The 15,623-nt window shown below is 42.3% G+C and overlaps 1 protein-coding gene across 3 annotated transcripts in view; it reads left to right on the plus strand.

Moving 5' to 3' along the window:
- Positions 1-846: 846 nt before the first annotated feature.
- Positions 847-15,623, plus strand: part of fam20cb (FAM20C golgi associated secretory pathway kinase b) — a 50,092-nt gene continuing 35,315 nt past the window's right edge. The window contains exons 1-4 of one of the 3 annotated variants that reach the window (XM_019258759.2): positions 847-1,105; positions 1,215-2,288; positions 2,479-2,654; positions 6,574-6,652. In XM_019258759.2, the coding sequence (XP_019114304.1) occupies positions 1,777-2,288; positions 2,479-2,654; positions 6,574-6,652 (767 nt within the window). In that variant the 5' untranslated portion in view covers positions 847-1,105; positions 1,215-1,776. Of the gene's footprint in view, positions 2,289-2,478; positions 2,655-6,573; positions 6,653-15,623 lie in introns of all 3 variants that reach the window. The other 2 variants (XM_019258760.2, XM_027289420.1) reach the window with 2 other exon arrangements.

The raw sequence follows: 15,623 nt of genomic DNA on the forward strand, positions 1-15,623 counted from the left end.
TAAGCCATCTCTACTCCTCTCTCTTATGAATCTATTCTGTGTTGGTGCAAGCGCCATCTCCCTCCCTCCTTCCCTTCTCTTCCCATCCCTTCCACTCTCTCTCTCTCTCTGGGCTCTTTTTAATTATAAACTAATCTAGGGAGGTAATCACAGACAGCATGATCAGTTACTCATGCATATATGCCATAGTATGAAATGCAAGCGGTTTATTACCCTGTCTCTCCTGCCTATTTACATCCACTAGGAAGCATGGATGCAGCCATAATGCTGTGCCAATTAGCCATAAAAAAAAAGGAAACATTAGTGCAGTGGACTGTTGTTTGGAGATTTGGTGTATTTGTGTTTGTGGTCATTGCTGCAGAAAAGTATCAAATCAGTTTATTTCTCTACTGCATAAGTCTTATTTTCTTCTTCTTCTTTAAAAATAGTGCAGCGCTGAAAGGTGCTTTGTGGTTTTCATTTCATGCAGCTTTTCAACATTATTGAAGATGTGATTGCGGCTGAGTGGCAGCAGTGCAGGATGGAAGTGGATCCTCAGACTGATGAGCGGTCTAATAGGCCTGTCTAATGTATCATCGATGGATTGACTGCCGTCTCGGAGGAGACATTTCTAAGGGATTCCAGCAGATGAATTTCAGAAGGGAGAAAAAAAAAAAAAACCTGAATGCTGCTGCTGAATGTTTGCCAGTGGAAAGACGCCCTCTTCTTGCGCAGCCGGGATGTGCAGGGAGGATTTATTCCAAGTGGAATACAGACGAGCAGTTATATGCTTCACATGGTTGCAGTGTCTCTCGCACTACCCCTCTCTCTCTCTCTTTCTCTCTCTCTCTCTCGCTCTCTCTCTCCGTTCAGCCAATCTGCGCACGGTGACGCTGCGCAAAGGCTGGATCTAGTCTTGGCTTCATCATCATATTTAACACACCCACCCAGATTCACACATGCTACAAGAAGTGCATTCTCTTATCCGGCTGTACTCTTAGTGGTTACCTGGCCCTGCGGGAGGATTCCTGTCTCCTGTTACCTGTGCAATTTATTCCGCTGGTTCGCCTCGGGTGATTACTCGAGGACTCAATGTGACAGAATTACGCACCGTGGATCGCTGAATGTGAGAACACGCTTCGACTACTTTTCGGGGACTTTCCCCCTAAAAAGAAAAAACACAAACATTTAAATGTGAAGAGCTCCACTTCTCGTGTGTTTTTTTTTTATTCCAGCTGATCCGCAGCAGCTCTTTCTCTCGCCGCACAGGATCGAGGCTGGCTGGCTGGATGGTGAGACCGATGCGCGCCGTCGAACCACTTGGACACGCACTTTTTACGGATCATTCTCCCCGCGTGTCACGGCAGCTTTTGGATCCTACTCACTCGTCTGTTGCTCTGTATTCTCTCTGAAATATTCTGTCGACAGGAGGAAAAAAGGGGGAGAGCGGCGGCGGCGGTGGCGGCAGCAGTGAGGAGGATGTGGCTTGCGCAAATCGACCGCTGGTCTGAGCCGACTCGACCTGCTTTACCTGGACGCTTGCGGATGATTTTGCGCTTCTGAAATCTCGCTTGGACACCGGCGCGAATAAAGCAGGACTCTGATGCTGAAAATACAAAAGGCTGAACACTGAATCCTTTACTCAAGACGGCAAGTGAAGATGGCTCTTATGTGTTTAATGTATATTTCATTAGATTGGCGTCCAGTCTAATAAACATCATCAGCGATGTAGTCAGCTTGTTCATCTGCGTGCTCATCATTTGCAGTAAATACTCACATCTGCTCAAAAGGGAGACCATGAAGATGATCCTCCTGCGCAAATTCCGTTTTTTGATCCTCATGGTGTTCCTTATTGCATGCTCCATGCACATAATGATAGACTTGTTACCGAAGCTGGAGAGGCACGGCAACAGCGGCTGTTCCTGCTCCCACACGCCGAGCGAGGAGCCTCAGAGCTGGGGGAAACAGGGCTGGCCTAACAAGCACACCCTGCGGATCCTCCAGGACTTCAGCAACGAGCCCAGCTCAAACGTGTCCTCCCACTCCCTGGAGAGGATCCCGGTTACAGGCGACAAAACGCAGGCGTTCAGGAGGCTTGAGCATCACGGACAACGTGGTGACAGGAAGAGGCAGTTCATCCAGGACGCCACGGTGACCAAGAACATGCCGGTTAAGGGTTCAAGGTTGTCGGCTCTCTATGAGCATCCTCTGTACAAAAGATCCGTGCCACCTCTGACAGATGAGGACACGCTGTTCAACGTCAACACGGACATCAGATTTGACCCCAAAGCAGCAGAGGATCAGGCATGGTAAAGTGTTCTGAAGCTATAAATAAACATATTATCATTTGTTAAAACGCATTAAAGGGCTCATAGTTTTAGTCCTGTGAAATCACATTATTGTAAGTCTGCAGGGGCTGCTGCTGTCACTCTTTACATTAAAACCTGACAATCCTGTCCCCTCTTCCCATTCACCCCCTCTCATCCTCCCCTCACCCAGGAATACTGAAGGCAACCTGGATGAGTTCAGCCCAACAGGGGAGCTGACAGCCGATTCCTACCCCAACTGGCTCCGCTTCCACATTGGGATTAATCGATACGAGCTGTACTCCAGACATAACCCGGTCATCGATGCTCTCCTGAAGGACCTGGTCACCCAGAGGATCACCAGCGTCGGTGAGTCATAACAAAGCAAAGGGATGGTAGCAGGAGGGCTTCAGTCAGAATTACACTTTACTCTGATGACACCAAGGCACCATCATGGCATGCATTTTGGGGTGTGTTGAGGTTTAGGGATGATAACACTTGTCATCATATTGCCATATGACACTAGTTAGATGTTTAATTGTTGACCCAGCTTTTTGGTATCAACACCACATGATTGGTGACCTATAATAAACTAGCAGGGAGTCCAGGGTCTTGATCAAGGACGCTGGGACAGGCCACTTGTCTGCTTGATTAAACATGTTCCATTTTGTCTCTGTGTGCTGTGCAGAGGGTCAAAGTTCAGCTTAAAAAGTCTCCCATGTGAAAAACAGTGACAAGCAGAGTTGCCAGATTTGACTGACACCAAGCAGCCCAATGATATTTCTTTAAATACATTTTAACATAAAGTAAACAACTGAATCAGGACAACAGTAAACCAGTGTACCTTGGTGAAAATGAACATTATAGGCGTTGTGCTGTGGTCAGATTCTGCCCGGTATGTTTTGTCTTCAGCAGCTGAATACAAGTAAAAAATACAAAAGTAAAGTGATGAGAAGAAGCAGAAGAATTTGGTGAACCCAAAGCCATTCTTACAATAATTCAAAACCATCACGGCGAGGTGGATAATGTTATATTATTAAATGTAAAAAGTCATCGCATATTTGAACAGACACAAGCGTTCACAAGTCTTCTATCACAGAATTATGCATTTGCAACAGAAAATGGTAATCACTACATGTTGAGCCCTGTCAGTCTCAATAACATGATCTTCTGACATCATAAGAAGCAGCTGATTGGACTGGATCTAGTTTTCTTGGTTACAAAAAGTAACCTAATCTCCCCAAAACAGGTTTTCTCACACATTCGTACAAGAGATAGGCAAATTATGTAGAAACAGACGTGTAAGTCTGTGGGGACTTTGCCTCTAATATAACTGGGTCTACTGGTTCAGAGTGAGGAGGATTTGCTGCTAAGTGATGGACAATGGCTTTCGCTGCCACAGGCACTGAACATGTGAACACGCACACACACACACAAGTTTGCACAGAGATGGAAGTCAGCTGTAGGCTATCGTGCGACTTTACAAGACCGAAGGAATAATAAAACAGCACAATCTCCTCTCATGTGTCCCCCACATGGCGTCACAGTAGAATACATTAAAGCCTGAGAGAACACTCGGGTCTCTGTGCTGCTGCACATCCAGAGTTTGATTCAAATCAAACGCTGTGGCTTTTTTATTTGATTGACAAGTGCACCGTAAAACTAGCTTTGCACAGAAAGCCATCGCTGCAAGTGCAAGCAGATACCTGAGAGAGGCGATAATCCATGCCGGGGCTGTTATATGGAATCTATTTCTGTTTTTTTTGTTTTTTTTCACCCCCTTTTTTGGGGAGATTGTCTTTCTTTTTGGCTCAGTCCAGCTCCCACATTCCAAGAGTGCTTGTCGGCTCAAGGTCGCCCATCTTGCACATGCTGTAAAAAGTGATTGCAGATTTCAGTGGCAAAACTGTAACTGGCACGACAGCAAAGATTAAATACTTATCTGAGAGTCGGATTAGCTGTTTATAAAACTAGCATCTCTGCCTGGTCACTAAAGGAAGGAATTTCCTTTCCTTCTTTCTTTCGTTTCTGCCTTTCTACTCCAGATGTTCTCTAATTTTCTCCGATTTTCTCCCTCATGCTTTCTGTCTCTCAGGCTGGGTGGATAGAGGAAGCAGTTCTCAGCGTCTCTAGCCAGCTAAATACATGGTGGCTCAGTAATTACAGAGCCTTAACACAGGCCTGGGGCAGAATACCAATAGAAGCCAATAGCAGTCGGTTATTATCTAAACTTAAGGATAGGAGTGTGTGGACGTATTATACACTATAGCCTCTTTTGAGCAGCATTCATCAATGAAGATACGGCTACAAAAGCAGCAGATACTGTATGATCATTGTTATTACAGATCATAGTGAAAGTATATCATTTTCATGGTTGAGGTGCACAGCTCAGAAAGAGACAGAAGTAAACAGTTTGACAACATGAAGTCTCAACAAATACAGTTTGCTCACTGTGAGTGAAAGCTGAAATGATATATTCATGGTCTCTGTATACAGTTGCTCCGCATGCATGAGTTCCTAGTAATTACAGTTAGATTTACCCTTACTGAAAATGTCTCCAGCATACGCTACCTCGCACAGCAGCAGGTGAGGTCAGGCAGACATTGATCTTTCACTTGTAATTCTTTTCTCTGTAAACATTAGCTTGTCCCTGTGATTCCCATATGTAAAAATAAATGAGAGCATTGATTGAGAAAGTTGGTCTCTGGCAAAAGGCCACCAAAACACAGTTTTCAATCGATCAGGAAAAAAAGAGACAGACACAGCAGCTGCTCTGCTCTTTTTTTTTTTTTTTGCTGTTGCTAATTTTGTTGCATTTTGGCCCTGTATACTCCTTGCACAAGCACCGAGCACAGTCCCATGAGTGCCTTTAGACGGCATTACCGCGTACAAAAAGGGAGAAAAACATGAAGGAGAGGAGGATGAATAGAAACACAAAGAGACAGCAAGAGAGAGAGAGATGGACCCTCCAGAGAATACACAGAGAGAGTAAACAGTGGAGGAACAGAGAGTGTCGGGCAAGCACTGGCTGTCCTTCAACCCCTCACTCTCCCATCTCATCAAACAAACACTGTGACATCAGCACTCAAAGCACAAACACACACATAAAAAAAGACTCACAAACACAGATCTACACACATTATGCAAGCTTACAATGGTGCATCTCACCAACCTGGCAGAGGAAATTGATGGTTCGGGCTTCAGGTGAACAAAGACACGTCTCTAAAATGTAAAATCAAATCAGTGTCAGTCAATATTACATTGACTGAGTATAGTCTTAATGTATCATGTCTATAGTGTCTTATCTATCACTGATTTGTACTTCTCCTTATGGGACTCACAGCCAAACAGTCGATATATAATGTGTTCGGTGCAAGTGAAATGATTGGTCACTTAATGAATTGATCAAAAGTCTTTATTGCAGTAGAGACATATTGGTAACTAACTGATAATTGGCCTCATTTAATTTAACTAATTTAGTTTAATTGTAGAATAATGGCTAATAACAGCCTACTCAGCACTTTCTTCTGGTTGGTCAACATGCTAAATATGATGATGCAAGTTGTGCAATAAAATGCACCGCTGTTTTTTATTTGTTCTCTGGACAAAGAAAGAAGAAATTATCCTAATTTTGTTTTTAAGTTCCAAAACACATGTGACCAAATGTGCTGTAGATCCACAGTGATCTGATCTAAGCACATGTAGCGAGAGCAGACTGGCTGAATGTGGAAAAATACTTATTTTTCTGAATACATCTCAGGCTGTTGGTCATCTGTTTTGCAAATGGATGGTTCATTTATCGTGAATGCTTTACTTGTACTTAATATCTCCATTTTCATTAGTTTCCAACTAATGTGTGTATCACCTCGTCAATTGGTTGCAGGCTAGAATTTTTCACATTTAAAAAAAAAATAAGTTATGAGCTATAGTACAGTTAAATGCTAATTGAGTTTGTTTTAAACTTAGTGGAGAAAAGTGTGGAGAAAAACAACAAGGATAATGACTAATATTATTCTCTTATTCAATGTGATGTTGGACAGTCAGCAGCAGACTTAATTGGCTTACCTGAAAATGGCTAGTCTGAATTTTGAAGTGGTAGGTAGGTAACATCACTAAACAATATCTAACTGGTCAAGTTGGGTATTTTTTGTGTAAGTAAAACTAAACTCTGGTGGTGCTGAATTTCTTGTGAACACAAAAGACTGTAAGTCAATTATTTCAGCTCATTTCAGTGTTCAAATATAGTTGCCTTAAGTTAATTGTATTGTTGTCTGTTTAATTTCAACAGCAATGAAGTCTGGAGGCACTCAGCTCAAGCTCATCATGACCTTCCAAAACTACGGCCAGGCTCTTTTTAAACCCATGAAGTAAGTTATTCCGTGTTTTTTCTGTGTTGTATGTGTTTAAAAAATAGTTCCCGCTCGCCCTCTTGTTCCTGTGGCTAAACTGCCCTTTCATTTCCCTTTGACTGTTCAGTGTCGGGTCCACTCTCTTTAAGAAAAAGCACTCTCTTTCATATCACGTTAAAGCTTGAGTGCCATTTCCACATAAAACACCAACTATGCAGCTTTTCTACTTCGACTGACTTCCTTTTCGCATCCAGCCACCTACTCATTCTCCTCACAACATCAATCTCATTTTCTCATTCTCCTCTCTGGCTATATCAAATTGCTTTCATTTCAGCACAACCTTGATATTCGATTGAAGGCCGACATCATTCTGCTGTGTCAGAGCCAAATGTTGAGTAGGCATTTCACCTCACAGGGCTGTCAGGTGACACAGCACATCCTTTAGTGGCCATGTTGGAGGTCCTAAGCCCTCAGGCAACACTGCTTCTGTCTTTTTATGACTGCTCTGATCAGTTTTCTGTTTTTTTAAATAATCTAGTCAGACTAAACCATCTAATCAGCTGAATTATCACTGCCTTGTTGTTAGCATGCGATTTGTGTACAGTGAAACTGTTTACTGTGGAACTTTTTAGCAGTATACTGGTGGTGTGGCTCAAGGGATATCAATGCTTTGGGAGGTTTTTAGGTTCTTGATCCACCATTTTGCTATATCCGCAACTATTGGATGTAAGAGGATGAATCCTAATGTTTTTGGTGACCCCTGCCTTGTAATGTAGCGTCACCATGAGGTTGACATTTGTGCTTTGAGTCTGGCATACAGTACACATTCATGTATCATCATAACTTCATAACTTTTCTGATCCACTGACTTTTTATGCAAAGCTAATTTCATTCCCAGCAGCCACAGCTGCAGACATTTGCATGCAAACACACGAAACTAAGATGGTGCACATGATAAATATACAGGTCTGCTAAACATTAGAATGTTAGCATTGTTTTTATTAACATCCACGAGCTGCCGTGCCTGAGTACGGCCTCACGGAGACTCTAGCATGACTACCTACTCTAGTCTTTTGATGTGAAACAGGCATTGTAGAGCTGAATTTGTCCTGTAATGGTTCCTGAAATATTGCAATAATGCATCAGTTTGTTTCTGTGTTATCATGCGGTTTGATGTGATTTAACAGTTTGTGGTATGTAAAGTCTTTTTGAATTGGTGCCCTGCCCTGCTGTGGTTTAAGGTAGCAGCCACTCAGGTGTTACTCTAGCTCACCTGGAGGCTACATATTGTGTCATTATTTTTCTTAGCCGACTCTCTATAATGGTGCCAGACATAATTGCTAGGAGCTTTGTGATCCAACCACCAAGGCTCTGTTCCTCGCTTCATCTCCTTCAGAATCCTCTTCCAGTGATATGAGAACATCCAAGCTATGAACTACAGCATATTATTAACGTCTCACATAAAGAGGTAAAGACGAGTGAAAGCAACACTTTCCTTTCCTTTTGAACCTAAGCTTACCTCTGCACGCCCCGTAGAACACGTTGGCTTAACTTGTAGACATGCTAAGTCTAACTGCAACTGCCCCCACTGATAGATACTGTGCAGTATTTAATTAATTCACATTTCCTTTATCCACGCTGTCATATTTAGACGATAAAGCATCCCAAGAGAAGTGCTCTTTGCTCCTAATCCCTCCTCGATTGGTGGATTTAAATGTCACCCGTCCTTTGTTATGGTGATTGTAATTTAATTGTGGGTTAATGGTTTTCTTCACAAAAAAAAAAAGAAAAAAAACTGTTGTCTGGCCCCTACATGTCAGCACAGAGAGCGGGGTTAAGCCTGCGGATGATAGGTAGCGAGGTTTTCTGTGGGAGGAAAAGCTATTCAGAGACTGTTGTAATTACTGCTTCAATCGTACCACACTAAGTCAGGCCAGACGCAACAAGCCTGAAATCATCCTGACAGGCCAGGAAGACGAGAGATGAGAAGGAGGTGAGAGGAGGGAAGGGATGAGAGATGAGAGGTGTAGAGTGCAAGATAGGAAAGGAAGAGAGGGGAAAAGGGGCAAGGACTAGAGGATACAGGGGGTGTATGGAGGAGACAGTTGAGGGCAGAGAGTGTTGTCAATACACGCACAGAGTCAAAATCCACAGATTATTTCGGTGCACTGCCTCGAATTTTAACCCAGACGGGAATGTGAAATGACATTTTTTGAAAAAAAGCATGGGCTGATGGGGTTGGATGTAAATCTGTTGCTTGACAGTTGTGGTTGTCGGAGCCGCAGTGATGTTTGATAATCCTTAAGAGTGAAGGGGGGGCTTTTTCATTCCCTCCTGCTTGAATGCACTTGACTTTAACAAAATAGGGCAACCCATGCTGGCATGTGTGCATGTTCTCATTTGGACTGCAATCAAGGTCTTGACAGATTTGCACAGTCATTCTTGCGATATACATCTTCTCCCTCGCAGAGATCACACATGCACACACGCCAGTATTCATAAACACACACACGCACACACACACACACACTCACACACAGATGCCGCACATCCATTTAACACCCAACATCATTTCCTAGTTCCCAAATCTGCTGGTGTGTTTCCACATGGTGCATCAAAGAGACAGAGGCTGAGAGATCAAAGACTTCTCCGGCTGTGCTCCTCTGCTCGGCTCCTCTCAACTCTAATGCAAATGTGTGCCAGGCAATCAGGCAGCGAAGGCAGGCAGGCATGCATGTGGTGTCTGGGTAACGATCGACCCTCCAACCATCCATATCTGTAGAAACCTGCTCTGCTCTCTGTGTTTATCAGCTCCTGTGTCTCTTTCACTCCTAGTATTCGCCATCGTTCTTTCCACCATCTCTGCAACTCTGCATACTGTTTGTTTTTTTTCTCTTGCTCGTTCCTTAATGAACGGCACAGATGAAGAAATCCATTAACAGGCTTGCCGTATTGATCCTGTAGGTATTCTCTTTTCTTTTTTTCCTCAGAGAGAAAGAGAGAGAGAGATCAGATGCTATGGTCAGCGCCTCTACTTTGTGGTGGCAGGGTTCCTCTTTATGTGTAGCTCAAGTAAAACACACTGTAGCATGATTTCACACATGACAGAGATTTAATGAGTGCGTTGAGACACAGTACCTCACAGTACCTGTCCACTATGATGTAACATAGATGAATCAGCCCACTGAACTGCTGTCTGCGGCACAGTTTTCCAGACATGGAATAAATCATCTCTTAACTAGTCTAATCTAACTTGAGGCCTGTTTTGCAATATTTGTTAAGACTACAGGTCTTGTGAGATCAGAGAGGCTTCATGGGATGACTCTAAAACCTCACAGCTGATCTCAGCCCTGTGTTTCTTAAGTAGACCGATGAAATCATCAAAGTTGTGCTCTCTGTCACAACTGCATAATAACCTGAACAAAGCTGAGGTTGATGACTAAGCTCAATCACCATCTTCGTCATCCTCTTTTATCCCCTATGGCCAGGACTGAAATAACCTTGATTTGCAGAATTTTGATAATTTCTGCTTTTGTTCACTTTATGCCGTCAGCTTGGGAGTGTCTGCCTAACATATGTGGGTAAAAACATGTCGATTTGTCATATAGCCCTCAAAATAAAAAAAATAAACAGCATATAGGCCCAGTTCTTCCAGTAGGTTTATCCTGTGGTGCAGCTGTACTGTAGGTTGTAGGCCCAGAAAGTGTTTTTTTCAAGTTAAATATGCAAGAATACTTCAAGAATTTTTGTATTTGTTAGTAAGCTGTCTACATTAGTATAAAGAAAGAGTACACTGATATCCCTCACTCGGAGCCAAAAGCAAAAATTGCAAAGCAATCTCAAAACATATGCAAAAACCTCACAAAGCACATGGTAACATAACTCAGGTCTGAGGTACAATGTTAACAACATATTGTAATGAAACTACTTACACAAGTCTAGCAAAACAAACAGAAATATGGCCCTAATTCCTGTATTATTAACACCACAGATGATGACAGAAAACTGAGAATCGCACCTGAATATTTGACATGTGGAATACTTTGCACCCTTGCTTCAAGCATGAGCATGAGAACAACAAATCTGCTAGCTAATGATGCAAGTGTGCACAAGTTGTTATAAATATGTCAGCTTGTACATAAATGACTGTGTCATCTGCATACATTGAGATATTAACTTCTGGACAGATAGGTGGTCATTTATATAAATGTTAAATCAAACAAGGACCTAAATTATAGCCTAAAGAGAGCACATAGAAAATGGTAATGTGTGCTGTGTAGTTCCCAGCTTTTCCTGTCAGCCTGTATATACCTCAAATTACCTCTAAGGTTAGGACAACTGATGTGTTGGCTGACAGGTGAAAATGGGCATTAATATTGCTGTGAGTACATTATTATTCTTTTCTCTTAGCTTTTTTTGATTGAAGTACTATTCAGTCACGACTCACATGATGCCAAAAGCGCCACCAATTGTGCCTGATTTTGGCCAGCCAAGAAAATAACTACAGCCGAAGACTGGCCTGCTAGCCAATGGCGGAGAAAAACAAAACAAAACATACTCTTTGAAAAGGTACTGTACAGTCCCTTTGGGAGGACAACGTAACATTTTGTACCTTCAAAAGCTTACCTTCAAGTTCAAATAATACTAATACATATAATGTGCCTTTTGCTGTCAGGAATGTCCATGTACCTTTTAGTGGAATAAAAAGGTATGCATGTAATACCTTAAGGAGCACCAGGGACCTTTGTTACAAGCACCTACAAAAAAGATCTGTGCCACTGGTGTGTTTGAGTCCCAGCTGTAGCATGGGACTCTACAGTACTTTCGAATCTTGGTGTAAGGGTAGAGAACGATTTGAGTGATTTTCTTTGTCTTTCTTTTTGTCTTTCTGTCTTTGGTTATCACTTTGTCATGAAATCAGGAGACATGATTGTAATATTTACAATGAAATCTCTCTCAGAGCACACAAAGCTCATTAGATCATGAGCGCAGATGATCGACAAAGGAAGGTGGGGGAAGGACTGATGATTGATATAATGATGGTCTTCCGTTCCTTCTCATTTCCACTTAATTGTATCACTTGTCAATCAGCTGAATGTTGGCTCAGTCACACACAAATCAATCCGAGTATTCCTAGAAGAGATATCTGCTCTTTTCCGCCGCTCCTCCCCACTGAGCGATCTATATCTGTGCTAAGTCGGGTCCATGAGTAATTTTTGATTGACACGTCGGGGAGACAAGAGACGGAAGCCACATAATGTCACCTCATTTGTGTCAATAAAGTATTGACAGGAGCACAAATAACAGCCTGGAGGAAATGTCTGTGTTAAATGTGAAATATTAGTAGGAAATTGGCTGCATATAAGAGTTGATGTTGCATAATCAAGCTGCATCAGCCGTGGGAGGTGAAAGAATAAGATTGAGGGAGCTTTGTCTGGAGATGGGGAGGGCATGTCTCAACAAAAGCCCTTATTATCCTCGCCTAAAGCTGCCCAGATTTGTCCTCAAACAAGGCAAAGACTGAACACTGAAAGGCTGATAAAACACAGCACAATTCAACGATTGTTCCTGTATGTTGCTGAACAAAAGCATGTCAAACAAACTTAGTTCTCCGTGGACCAGCCTTCAGTTTTTGCCTCTCGTTTTTTCCTATATATTTTGCCGGTTTGGTTGTTTGTTTGTCAGCGTGTGTGCATGTGCGCTTATTTACTGGGTGATATTGTATTCACAAGGTCTTCTGTGCCTGTGCTCTGACTTTGAGTCGGGAAATAAAGGGATGAACTGCCTCAGGACAAGTCATTCAGAACACAGATGATGAGCTCTGTTTGGAAATGGAGGAAATACGCCGTGGCATAGTGGCGACGCTCGGGCTGGAAGTTGAACGTTAACTCTCAGATTGCTGGCACACATATTTGGAAATGATGAAGCATACACTTCAGCAGCGCCATTGATCCATGACATAAAACCTAAAAAAATAAAGAAATAATACTCTACCAGCTCATGGCTGGTACAATAGGTAGAACATCAATGAAATCCACTGTGAATATATTTGCATCAATTACATGCTTTAGGTTAGGTTATATCTGATATAAGCAGTTTTTATGCATGCTCAAATTATAGCCACAATTACCCCCGCATGCACAAATAAACATCATATTCAGAATATAATGAAAAAGAATTAGCTGCTCTTGTATGTCTTTGTATCTCCCAGCTATCACATTCGAGTTTCTCATAATCAGAATACGAGTCTAGCTGGACTGCAAATGTAATACAGCCTGCACATGCTCCTCATCTTAAACAGAACACTCAGGGATCATGAATAATAGTCGAGTATTATAATGGCTTGTAAACGCACTGGCTGACCTCAGGAAATATAACCATTCTATTCATTTCTGCTGTATCACCGGTCCTGTTGCTAGAGAAAACAGTTGAATAATTAATCTAAAATTACAGTCACTGTGAGATGTGTGATTTTGCAGCACTTAAGGCTTTTGCACTGCTCCCTGCTTAATGTTTTGACTGTTCCCCCTATGTTATAATTGTTTCACCAGGGTATTATTGTGCGTTGTGCAGTTTGTGCTGAAGTAGAAATTTTAAGTGTTTATGGAGTAAGTGAAAAAACTGTGTGTTCAAGCGCTCGGTTTAAAAGAAATAAGTACAGTACACCCACACAAACACACACCCACACACCAGTCATCATATACAGTATACTAGATGAAATTTGCAGTACCTGAAGATATTTTTCAGCAGCCGAATGGTACACATGATCAAATGAAGCCCTCAGGCTTAGTAATATGACCCCCTTACTGTCTTCTCTGCAGAGACTGTGACACACTGCAGGCCATTGGTGCACAAGGTTCATGTGGCCGCACTGTGTTTTCCCCCATATGTGTGTGTTCTTAGCACATGTAGAGAGATAGCAGACCATCTTCTCCTTATGCAACAGATCATTAGAGATGTGATACTCATGCCACCTAAAAAACTTTTTATTTATTTGAGGACAGAATTAGATGAAGCTGCCATTTTAATTCACGTGTTTCAAAATGTGCTGAAAAAAAAATGAACCTGCTCATTTTTATTCTGTTCATTTTTGATAGAAATGATCAATATTGGACAAGGTAGTGCCATAGGGCATTGATGCATACTGTTTTATTCAGGGGTCTGGTTCCAATAAATCACTGCTTTTCATTCAACCAGATGGTTAAGACACAAAACAGGGTTGTGCATGTTCTCTATAAAAATATAAAGGGTGTTTTATGGATAGACTGTATGTATTCCAGTGCACTGAGATTGAACCCATAAATCTGACACTTAAATAATACGAAATTAACCACTTTTCCTGTTTCCTGTACGTGGTGAACCTATTTTTCAGGACAGAAATAACTCCCTCTAGCCTGATGTGTGAAGTGAATTGTATGTTCTGATGTAAAAGTGGTTGAGGATGTATTTGCCAAGCAGATCCAGCTATAAAACACCCTGTAATTTGTACCCTGTAAGATAAATGGTAAACTTGCTCACTCTAAGTTATTAATATGAAGCTGAAGTTGTCATGGTAATGCACAACAGGCAGTGCAGACCTATGACCCACTATATAGTAAAAAAAAAATACATGCCATGTGCTCAGGAACAGAAGCTTATGCAACTCATCTATGGTCTAGTGGGGATGAGGAAAAAGCTGCACATGAGCGAGTAGCCCTCTGTAATAATCTGTTAATGTACTGCTGGCGTTCTGCCATCTACAGTAATCAGCCATCATGATTTATGTAGAATGTAGATATTATTAAAGCAGCAATGTTTTCCCCAGTAATGTATTCCAACACACAGTGCCAGTTTTAATCACTGTCGTTGATTAGTATAATCTCTAACTTTGACATATCTGTTAGATGCACAAACGTACACTTCCTTTTACCCGAGTTTGCACCTTTTTGTCTGCGTCTTCTAAAAACACAACATCAGCATCCAGTCTTTGCACGGATTCCCCACTCTGTACAGTTGATATATCAGTGTGTGTGTGTGTGTGTGTGTGTTTGTATTTCACAGTCTAACTGCCACCTCTGATGCTTTTGAACAAACAACATTCCTAGAAGATCAAAAGTCACGGTGTCTTTATGTCTTTGTGTGCTGAACTGTGCCTCCATGTGTATGTATGTGTCTATATTCTTGTACGTGCCTGTGCATATGAGTGCCGCTCTGCTGCGATATTGTTACGGCAAATTCCATGCAGCCCTTGCTCAGGCTTTCCAGGAGCACAAATGTCTTGACGATATTATCAGTCACAACTGCCCCCTTCAGGTAAATGTTATCAGCTCTAATGTTGTGCTGAAGGAACGATAACACAGTGTTGGAGCCAGCAGAAATGACAAGCCAGCATCCAATCTGCATATCAAAGCCTCGGCTAAATTCCTCTGCCATCTGTGTGTGTGCGCGTGTGTGCACATTTGGTGTGTGCGCAACTATGGCACACACACACACACACACACACACACAAATGCATGCATTTGAAATGCTGTGCTGCCATTTCTCTGCAGTCTCAGAGGCAAGTTGTTCCCTGGCCCTGCCACAGCCGCAGTTCATCTTCCATAAACACGCATTGTTTCTTAGAAATAATAAAAAGAAGCGTAATTACTCATCCATAAACATTTCAGACAACCTGATCCAGGCCCGTGTTTCTGCGGGAATGCAGGCTTTGATACCATCTGTCATCTTGTCTCTTTGCTTTGAAGGGGCTGTCACTCAAAGGCAGGCTTTACTCTCTGTCTGGACACAGTACACCTCAACAGCTGATGTGACAATCGCAGCAGACATTGATTCATCTGGCCTGGACCCGACCCTCCGCGCCACCGCTCTTTATTGAGCACCAGATGCTGAAAGCAGAGGCTGTTTCATGACTGGAAATGAGCCTTTTATGTCCTCCCATGAATCACATGAACAAAGAGCGAAAAGGACAGTGTCGTGTGCCCCGTATTCGGTATCACATACTTGAGTTTAA

This window comes from Larimichthys crocea, chromosome XVI (genome assembly GCF_000972845.2).
Source record: "Larimichthys crocea isolate SSNF chromosome XVI, L_crocea_2.0, whole genome shotgun sequence".
Taxonomy (NCBI): domain Eukaryota; kingdom Metazoa; phylum Chordata; class Actinopteri; family Sciaenidae; genus Larimichthys; species Larimichthys crocea.